This window comes from Setaria viridis, chromosome 4 (genome assembly GCF_005286985.2).
Source record: "Setaria viridis chromosome 4, Setaria_viridis_v4.0, whole genome shotgun sequence".
In the NCBI taxonomy this organism is placed as follows: Eukaryota; Viridiplantae; Streptophyta; class Magnoliopsida; order Poales; family Poaceae; genus Setaria; species Setaria viridis.
In genome coordinates this window covers 13,213,770-13,224,304 of record NC_048266.2, presented here as the reverse complement: position 1 = coordinate 13,224,304, position 10,535 = coordinate 13,213,770, and the positions used below count along the sequence as shown (strand labels likewise).

At 42.4% G+C, this 10,535-nt stretch overlaps 1 protein-coding gene and 1 non-coding gene across 2 annotated transcripts; one reads left to right on the top strand and one right to left on the bottom strand.

Annotated features, from left to right (window-relative positions):
- Window positions 1-732: 732 nt before the first annotated feature.
- LOC117854371 (small nucleolar RNA Z247) lies at window positions 733-871 on the bottom strand. Its single transcript, XR_004640296.1, has one exon. It is a non-coding gene; the product is annotated as a small nucleolar RNA Z247 (small nucleolar RNA).
- Window positions 872-4,289: 3,418 nt separating this feature from the next.
- LOC117853994 (uncharacterized) lies at window positions 4,290-8,614 on the top strand. Its single transcript, XM_034736276.2, has 3 exons — window positions 4,290-6,170; window positions 6,245-6,331; window positions 6,403-8,614. The coding sequence occupies exons 1-3, from the start codon at window positions 4,559-4,561 to the stop codon at window positions 8,322-8,324; spliced, it is 3,621 nt and encodes a 1,206-aa protein (XP_034592167.1). The 5' UTR covers window positions 4,290-4,558; the 3' UTR covers window positions 8,325-8,614.
- Window positions 8,615-10,535: the final 1,921 nt, after the last annotated feature.

Genomic DNA, 10,535 nt, shown 5'->3' with positions numbered 1-10,535 from the left:
TAGTGTAGTTGAGGGCTTATTGACTGCAAAAGCTTTGTTTCTAGAATCTTTTGGAGACAGATGAGATCCTAAAGGATAGAGGCCACCTCAGGATCTACATTGATGGATGACTTTCTTCGTTCCCTAATCCTTTATACAAAAGAAATTTGGATGAAATTCTATAAAGGCATCATTATCTCAAGCTAGCTTATGGACAGAAACTAAATTCTTGCTAGCACTAGGAACATGAAGAATATTTTTCAGAATAATATTTTTGTTAATTTTCACACCTGTTCCATTGGCGGCATGTACTTGATCTCATCCATTATACTTGTCATGGACTGTCATCTTCTTAAGCTCACTAGTAACATGGTCAGATGCTCTACTATCTGCATACCAGTTTGTGTCATAGCCATAACCCCAGTAGTAGCCGCCTTGCCGTTTTCTAATTCTAATAATCTTCATTATCATCATATCTATACCAACAGCAATCCGCTTCATGTCCTACCTTCTTGCAAATTTGACAAACCGTCTTGGTATTGCATCCCCCTTGCTTGAATGTATTGGTGTTGCTAGGGCCAGAGCTACTGACACAATATGGTCCACCACGACCACCATTGCTATGACCATGACCACGGTTGTTGTTATTGCCATGGCCACGACCACCATAGTTGCTGCCACAGTCGCGCCCTCTACCAGCCATGTTAGCTGATGACTGGAACTGACCTCCTTCTTGATACATCTCCATGCGTTGATCATATGTGAGCAGCGGAGAATACAAACCACTCAAAGAGAGGGAGCCAACCCAACCAAGCATAGATGATACAAAAGGATTATAGTCAAAGTTAAGACCATTCATGATAAAGTGAACCATCTCATCATCATCTATAATCTTTCCAACCATTGCTAATTCATCTTCGAAAGAAGACATCTTGGTGAAATAAGCTGAGGAGGACATGTTACCCTTCTTAGTTGTGGAGAGTAGGACGCGCAGATTTGCAATCCGCGCCTTGGAGTGCGCCGAGAACATCCTCTCAAGCGTCTCCCATGCTTCTACTATTGTGTTTGTTGTTGCCACCGATGCTAATGCATCCATGCATTCTCGGTGAGAGAATTCAGCAGGTAGCTCGATACCTGTTGATCTTTCACAACCCAGGAGTCGTACTAAGAGTTGTGGACGATCTCCTTCTTGTCGTCCGCCTTGACCACCTTCAGAGTCTTAGGCAGTTCAGGGATAGATCCATCTAGAATCCCCATGAGTTAAGCTCCTCGTATAGCAGGAAGGAATTGAGCCTTCCATAGGAGGTAGTTTTCTCGAGTTAATTTCTCATAAACAACCCCTAGCAATGCCGACGTAGAGGTAGATGGTGACGCTATAAGCTTAGTTTGGGAGATTGTGGAAGAGGATTCTGATTACCGGAAATATGGTTTTCTATTTTGATCGGCCACGGTAGCGTATTTATAAAGGTACATGAGCATAATTGTGATCACTTAGGATTCATTTGCCTTATGACTTGAATTAACCTACCTCTAAGCAATCCGAGTCAATCTCTAACACCACAACCGCAGCACAAATCTTTTCTCGTTTCAAACATATTTCTAACACTATCTATCTCATCTTTTCCCCTTTCTCCACCAATCCAAGCTGCTCTTCAATTTGAGTTCCTGCAAGATGCAGAGATGCAAGGAAGCATCCTGCTCCTCTCCTTTTCTCCAATTTGAGTTCCTGCAAGATGCAGAGATGCAAGGAAGCATCCTGCTCCTCTCCTTTTCTCCGCCGAAGCAACACGAGCTGAGCTGCTACAATGGATTGCTCGTTCGGTGGATTTGATTTGGATGAGGTAGGAAGGCAAGAGTTCTTGCTGTTGGTGGTGTATTTGTTGCTTGGGTTCTCGGCGACGGGTCTAAGCGGAGGAAAACGGACAGGCGAGTAGAGACTAGAGAGAAGAAGCGCACGGGATTCCTCATTAGTTGGCAATAGTGACGGAGATCTCGACGGCACGCGAACTTGAAGACGTGGGGCGGTGGCCGGTAGAGACCGAGATGGGACCGGACCGGGGAGAAATTTATTAGAGGCCACAGCTAGGAATCAGGCGTTGGAGCCTGTAGTTTCTATGGGTGATTTCTTTGATGAGGTGGCAGCTACGGAAATCACAGTGTAGTTTCTGGGACTGCGCTCTGGAGGCGTTATCGGAAGAAGGGACTCCCTAGGAGCCGCCGACAAAACATCCCCTTCGTCCTTCGATGCGTCGCCGCTTGGCGGTAGGGATGGATTCGGATCGGATTGAATCGAATTCGGATAGCACTATTTACTATATTTTAATTCGAATTCGAATACGGATACGAATATTATCAAATACGAATACAAAACGAATGGTTCGAATTCGGATTCGTATTTATAACATATTGTCTATAACATATCGTCATAACAAGTGTCAATTTTGCTTTATGGTTTTATAGTTGAAAAAAATCATGTTAAAAGTAAGGAGTAAATTATGAGCATAGTACATAATATATATCTTATTAAAAATAACATATTTACTAATAAATAGTTAAATATATCAAAATAAATATAAAAATAAGTATTTTCATAAATATATATCATTTAATAATAAAAATAAGTTCATTAATACATTTAAATATGATTTATTATTTAATAAATAATATAATGTATTTAAAATTAATATGAATAGTCATATTAAAATTAATTAAACTTTATCATTATATATCACTAGTAATATTAGGTTAACATAATTACTAATTTGTCATATGGATAATTTTTTAATAGTTTAAATGGTGCAAGTAATTATTTCATTAGCAATATTAAAATTAACATCGTAATTAGTATTTAGTAATATAAATAAGTTTTAGATGGCTTCATTAGTTACTTTATTCTTTGCGGTTACGGATAATATCGGATATTTCATATTTTTGTCGAATACGAATCCGAGATCGGATAGAGAAAGATATTGAAAATCGAATACGGATACATCGATTTAGACATCCATATTAATACGAATACGAATATCCATATTTAATTAAAACCGATATCGAATAATTCGGATTTGCCATCCGAATCCATCCTTACTTGGCCGGGGGCGGGCAAGTCCGCCGTACCGTTTGGCCGGCCCTGGATTGACAACTCATCTACCAGCGCCGCTCACCAGGCCATGCCCGGCACCTGTTGGACGGAATTCCTGAACGGGACCCATCCGCGGCTTCGGCGGGTGTACGCGCGACAGGGACATCCTAGGCTGCCAGGAACTGGGGAAGGCACTTCGAGTCTTCGACCATCATTCCAGTGAGGATTCGTGCGCGGTGCAGTGCCAGATTTACCAGTGGTGTAAACTCGGGCTTTTATCAGCAATTCCCGAGGTCAGCGAATATGCTTTCCCTTGTCGCTACCCACAGATTTTATTTCGGTGCCTACGGTTACCCACATGCCCGCCAGGCCGCCATTGTCTTCCAGGTATAAAATTCTAGCAGCTTATCTTTTGTGCATCCGTGCATCAATTCATTTCGTAACGACATGGCAACGGCAGTGAGATCTTAGCACTGACACGCACAGCCCAGCTCAATTTGCTGTTAACAACTGGGCATGTCTTTTGTTTACTGACTGGTGCTTGGTATGCCCATCCTTCATCGCACGCCATGTTCAAGCTCCACCGTTGAGATATTTGACTTGATTCTTGTTGACATAGCTTGCATTAGGCTTCTCAATATGCCATGAGCATCAGCTTAATACACATCACGTGGACATCGTTGTGTTGCGGCCTTTTGGAAAGTAGTTGTATTCAAGTCAGTCTTTCCCCTTGCAATATTCTTCTTTTCTACTTGTTCACACCATCCCTGATAGTGAGTTGGCAACTAATCCGTCCTTGAATATTATGAGTGTGTTTACGAGTCCGAGCAGTCTTTATCTACGTTGCTGTTTGTTGCAAATGCAATACTTTCCATTTTACTATGTTAGTATTGCAGTACGTTCCAATGTCAGTCAACCCATGCGAGCATACGAGTTATTTACTTACATTGCAGGGCATATATATTTCATCAGACAAGCAATGAATCCAGGCACTAGAGTATGGATGTTGCTGCTAATATTTTTACCTTACAATGGCATATACAGTAGGGTTTACTTTTCTACTTTTTTAGGGGCACAAAAAAAAGACTTTGCTCTTGCACTTTGCTGTCCTTTTGAGCTCCAACTTGTGTGAACTCTCAGGCTGACTGGATCCCACTTGGTACAAATCTTTCCTGGTATGTTGACAAGCCATATAAGTATGCTCAAATAATTTTCATGGAGCTTCTCGTTGGTGGGGTCAGGCAATCAAGTTAGCCTTCAATACGTCGACTACTAGTCATCTTCGTTTAGTGCATTGACCTCACCCAAGTCTCTTCGTCTTCCTTATTCACCAGCTGCCAGTTGCCTCTTTTGTTCAGAACCATCCTTCAATAATCCTTGAATCGTCCAGGTATCTTCTCTAACTAGAGAATCCCTTGCTCTGCCTCGGATGCAAGGCTAGAGGGCAATTCACCTGAGGCCGAGGCTAACAACCTCTGTTGAAGAGCAAGTACCCATATGGCAGATGTCAAGCAGCCTGTGCCAGCCATTGCTCTGCCCAACAGAGCCGCTACTCCGGAACCAAGCAATGATCGCAGTGAAGACAGCAGCACCCATGGAGGAAGCACAAGGGAGCTTGGCATGGTCACAGGACACACCAGGCACGACCCCGTCGATACTTCATCCACCAAGAATTTGTTAGACCGTAGCCCTGAATCCAGAGTCGCTGATGATTTTGACCTCCTGTGGAGCCTGCGGAAGTATCTGGTGCTGCTTGGAATTTTAGCTGTTAGTGTGACATACAATGCTGGATTAACTCCACCTGGGGGATTCTGGTCAAACAACATAAATGGGCCTGGTGGACATTATGCTGGTGATCCTGTCCTTCATGCTCAATTCTTCATACGGCATCAGGTATTCTTTTACTGCAATGCAACAGCCTTTGCTGCATCTCTTGTGCTTACCATCTTGCTTCTGAGTAAAAATGTGACAAGGCAGAAGTTATGGCTCCGCTCCATGCAACTTACCATGATTCTGGACCTGTTTAGCCTAATGGGGGCCTATGCTGCTGGAAGCTGCAGGGCAGTGAAGTCATCCATTTACATCTGGGTTCTGGTCTTTGCTGTTTTCGTATATATTATGATCCATATCCTAGTATTTATACGAGTTGTTCCAAAGTTTGTTTCGGAAAAAAGATTTGTTCCAAAATGGCTGAAAGAGAAGGTGGACTCTGTGCAAGGTTGGATTCTATCCAAGTGTCATAAAAGCCAAAGGAACAGTCCCCAAGAGAAAGATATAGATGAAGCTCGCAAATTCATTTTGATGCTTGTGACTTTCGCTGCTACTGTCACATACCAAGCAGGGTTGAGCCCACCAGGTGGCTTTTGGGCTGAAAATGAGAAAAAACAAATTCCAGCTACATCTATGCTTCGCAGTAAACACCTTGCTCGTTATAATACTTTTGTTATTTGCAACTCAACTTCCTTTGTTGCGTCTTTGGTCACGGTTATACTGCTTCTGAGCCCAGAATTGAGCAAGCATGGCATAAGATCCAAAGCAGTAATTGCGTGTGTCGTTGTTGACCTATTGGGCCTAATTGCAGCATATGCTGCTGGAAGCTGTACGAGTGTAGCAACATCTGTCTGTGTTATTTCAATTACTGTTGGAGTATGGATCTGCTTTGCACTTTTAGCTGGGACCTTTGTTCACAGACCTGTAGCAGACTGGCTTAAAAAGATTGAACCAGACATTAATAAGTATGTGGATGCTATTGGCCGTGTCTTTTCACTGGAGACTCGTAGAAACAAATTAAGAAACAGAGAGGGAGATAATACTGCAAGTTCTCGGAAATCTGCACATTGTGAAACAGATGCAACAGAAAGTGCTTCTGAATCAAAACACGAGATTGCACGTGATCAGCAAGTTCCGAATATCAAAGACAAAGAGGGTGAATCTCATGGAGAGCAACAGACTACAGGGAAACATCAAACTGCAAATACTGATGAGGTTGTGTCTGGCTCAGAGCATGCATTGATGAGTGATGAGCAATCCGAAAATAGCAATGATGTCATGTACAGTCTGGAAGATCACTCAACACAGGCAGCTGCAAAAGAGCCTATGTCCAAAACAGGTAATCCACCGATGAAATTTCAGCAATATACAAATACTAATGACATGTGTCTAACCCTGAACATCAATCTACAGAAAACCTATTACCAGAGGAACAATCTTCATCAATGGATGCTTTAAAGACTACAAATCCAGCTGCAAAAGAGACTATTTCCAAAATAGGTAATGCATCAAAATTTCAGCAAGCTACAAATACTAATGGCAGTATGTCTAACCCTGACATCAATCTACAGAAAACCTTCAATATGTGAACGTGAAGCAAAAATCTTCATTGATGGATGACCTCAAGACTACAAATCATATAGATGGAACATCTAACTTTGAGCATCAGTCTGCAGATATTGAGCAAGTAATTAACGATGACACTAGCCCTTTTACAAATGGCAACATTGAGAAGAATGATGAAGCTCACAAACAGGATGACAGCAATGAAAATGATGGTGGTAATGAAACTGATGAGCATCTGAAGAAGTCCCGCACATATCTACTTCTTCTTGCCATTCTTGCAGTATCTCTGACATACCAATCAGGTTTGAATCCACCGGGTGCTTTCTGGTCAAAAAGAGAGAACAATAGTTCGACTGCTGATTCCATCCTTAAGGGTGCTCATCATCGACCTCATTTACCTGGTGACCCCATCCTTGAGGACACACACCATCGACGCTATATTGCATTCTTCTATTTAAATGCTATTGCTTTTGTTGCATCCCTTGTCATGATTATTATGCTCCTGAATCGTAGGATGAGCAACAAGGTTATAAAACGATATGCACTGCAGACAGCAATGATAGTGGATCTTCTTTCTCTAACAGGATCTTATGTTATGGGGAGCTGTAGGAAAACAAAGAATTCCATCTACATCTCACTGTTGGTATGCCTTGTACTAGCTTATGTTGTCGTCCATGTTCTGATAGCAATACATGTTATCCCCGAAGGGTGGAAAAAGGCTCTGGCAGGTAAGATTGAGAAGTTGTCCTGCAGATATATATGGACAAAAGAACCTTCATTTGGGCACAACCAGAGAAATGCTGATAACGACATGGACTATGAGCTTGGGCACGGCCAGAGGGGTGATGCTGATGACAAATATTGGGAGCGGAGGCGTAAGCTGCTGTTGATGCTTGCTGTTCTGGCTGCAACAGTCACGTACCAAGCTGGCATGAACCCTCCAGGAAGTGTATGGTCTGATGGCATGTCTAAACCAGGAGATCCAATCCTTCAGCACAACAATGTAAAGCGCTATGATCTGTTCTACTACTCAAATTCACTCTCATTCGTGTCATCTGTAGTTATCACAATACTACTTGTGAACAAGGAGTCCTGTGAGCACGGTATCAAGTCCTATGCATTGCGAATGTGTTTAGTGTTTGGCTTGGTTGGCCTCTTGATCGCCTATGCTGCAGGAAGCTGCCGGAAAGAAAGACAATCTATTTATCTTATCATAATTGCTGTTGCAGTTCTGATCGCTCTTGTGATTCAAGTGCTTCTGCTCTCCTCAACACAAGGTACACTAGGAGGGCAAACCGGAAAATTGATAGAATGTCTCCTTCAGCTGCTTATTGGTAAGGAGGCCAGCCAAGAAACTGCTTCTAAGAAGAAAGAAAGTTCAGGTCATCCTAAAAAAGAAGGTCGAAAGAGGCACAAGTATTTGATTCTTCTTGCAATTTTGGCAGCCTCGATCACATATCAAGCTGGTCTAAACCCTCCGGGTGGAATCTGGCCTGATGATGATGATGAAGGCCATGTCGCAGGCAATCCGGTCCTTCTTGATATCCATCCCCGGCGCTACAAAATATTCTTCTGGTTCAATTCTATCTCCTTGATGACATCCATTGTGGTAATCATGTTTCTGTTGAATAGATCTGTCTGGAAGAAGGATGTGCCACTTTGGGTATTGCACATAATCATGGTAGTCGACCTGCTGGCTCTCATGACAGCTTTTGCTGCTGGAAGCTGCCGGAAATTCAGGACTTCAGTATATGTCTATGCACTAGTGATTGGGGTTGTAATATTCCTTGTGATTGTAATGTTTATGTCGAGTGGCATTGCAAAACATTTGACGTCAAGGGAGAGAAGTGGGACTTCCCCTTCCTCTCAGAGGAGTCCAAATCATGTTTCGGGAACAACCACACCGATACCTGGACGGCAAGTATGAAGCTTCCATTCCTATGGGAATGCCATCAGGTTTAAATGTGTATTTTGTGGTATTATCTGCAAATAATGGATGTGTTTGGGTTCGGTGTATGTTTCTTTGAGCTCGACCCAAATCGAGATGGTGATGGTGTAAGCTGTTCAGGTTTGGAATTTTTTTAGCAGATTGTAGATTTGGATGCAACCCTGAAGCTGCATGTCATATGTATGCGTTAGGTCCCGATGTACTCAAAGCCCTGGAGAAAATTTTAAGGGGATTTTACAAATAAATTTAAAGGTCTGTTCATGATTCCAGTATGTTTTTTTTCTGAATTTAGAGGTCCGTTCTGACATGGAAGTTGATAGTGCCATGGCTTTGCCATTGGCAGTCTTGAAGTTTGAACTCTGAAGGCTCCATTTTTGTGGGAGCAATTATTAGATTGAAAATATGTTTGTCTATATTGTCTTCAAATAAGGGTTGTGTTTTTCTTTCGAAGTGAAGGGACCATGACACCCTAAGAGGGGAGTGAATTGGTGTTCTAAGCACTAAGGCTCCAAGCATATATATAAAAATCTATTTCAATTTCTATCTAAATGTGCATTAGATTTTTCTATATGTTGCTATCTCTAACGCAAAAGAGTTTTGCACTCTAGATTCTGATCCTATAAACTACACATGGTAATTATAGGAAAAGTAAACACGGAATGTAAGTGCAATAAGAAATGAGGAACGTAAATAAGGTAGAGAAGGCAAACTCCCACATGACGACACGGCGACTTTTACCGAGTTATCGGAAAGCAAAACTTTTGCATTGGTCCTTGTTGTTGGAGCCCCTCTCAAAGGGAATGCCTGCGCAAGGGCATAAACTTCATGTTTAAGTAACTCCATAGGATAGCTGACAGGCCTCTTCCCCATGCTATTGGTGGCTGTTAGCACACCAGTTCATGAACCGCAAGCGCACAGATCAGTTGTAGCTCTTCCCTCAGAGTACTCCCCTAAGGTTTATCAATCCGTGCAACTTATAATAGAAGAACTATTTCAACTAGCATATACAAGAACTATTTCAACTAACATTGTTAGTATGATTCATGTTTATGAGTAGATCAGATGTATAGCAGATATGAGCAAGAGATAACAAAACTAGAGCAACCTAGACTATGCATATATTGTAATTCTGAGCAAATAGCAAAGTAAAACAGATGTCATTCTCGTTCAAAAGACTCTTTAAATCTACACCTCTGGTCTAGCTCCTGAAAACCCCACCTTACATGGAAGCAGACCCTGTCACGATCCCCCCAATCAGTGCAGGCAGTTTAAGGGCATGAACATAAAGAACATATCATAATCATTGGTAGATCCGGTATGCAAATTTAGTCACCACGACTACATGAACACCCTATGCAATCTATCATCGATCATAGATTGAAAACAAGCAAACCCGATAAAGCATGAAACCATATAAGGAGGCACTTAGATCGTTAAAGAATTTGAACACATCTATTACTTCACCATGAATGATTGTACATCAACAGACCTTCACCGGGATCCTACCTTGATCTGTTGATCCTAGCTCCAAAACTCCTGACATGGATCTTCCTCGTAGGGTTCCCACATCAGCTAAGGTTTAGCTATGTTAATCCCTAGACAACCGCACGACCCTCGGCTCTCCGAGATGGTGTCCCTCAGGCTCATTCCACTTCTCTGCTGCTTGGCGATTAATACGTCGAATGGATTGCTCGTGGCATTGGAGAATCACAGTGTTTATAGTCTTGGGGAGCCATGGTTGAAATGGGAAGTCGAGGGGGCAAGGGAATAGCCCAGACTTGATCGTCTTGGGTGGGTCCAGGCCAATCGGCCTAACCCTTCCTTTCAGCCTTTTGCGCCTCCCTTCGTTCCCAAGTCTTCTAAGATATTTTAGATTCTTCTTTTTCCTTGTATGTGGGCTAGGCACAACGATAACCTCAGGATAAGAATAGTTTTTGATAACCTTCCAAATCATCAATTGCTTCTCTTTGATCTCGAGACCAGCTTGCTATATCTTTAGAAACTTAGCCCCTAAGTCTTCCTGGAGGATTGCTCACCCAGAATAAGCACGAATAGGCCATAGGGACCCTAGGCTGATCATCTTGTGCTCTATAGGATGATCGTCCTAGGCCCTTTTTGTTGGGCTGCTGGCCTTTGTCTTTCTTTGGGATGTTGCTTGCTCAGGGCCTCAACCAATTATGATCCATTACA

What these genes read in the sequence shown, in the direction of transcription:
- LOC117853994 (XM_034736276.2), top strand. Translation starts at nt 4,559, where the DNA reads ATGGCAGATGTCAAGCAGCCTGTGCCAGCCATTGCTCTGCCCAACAGA. An exon ending in AGAGCCTATGTCCAAAACAG is followed by an intron (nt 6,171 to 6,244) that starts GTAATCCACCGA and finishes ATCAATCTACAG; the next exon opens with AAAACCTATTACCAGAGGAA. An exon ending in AGAGACTATTTCCAAAATAG is followed by an intron (nt 6,332 to 6,402) that starts GTAATGCATCAA and finishes ATCAATCTACAG; the next exon opens with AAAACCTTCAATATGTGAAC.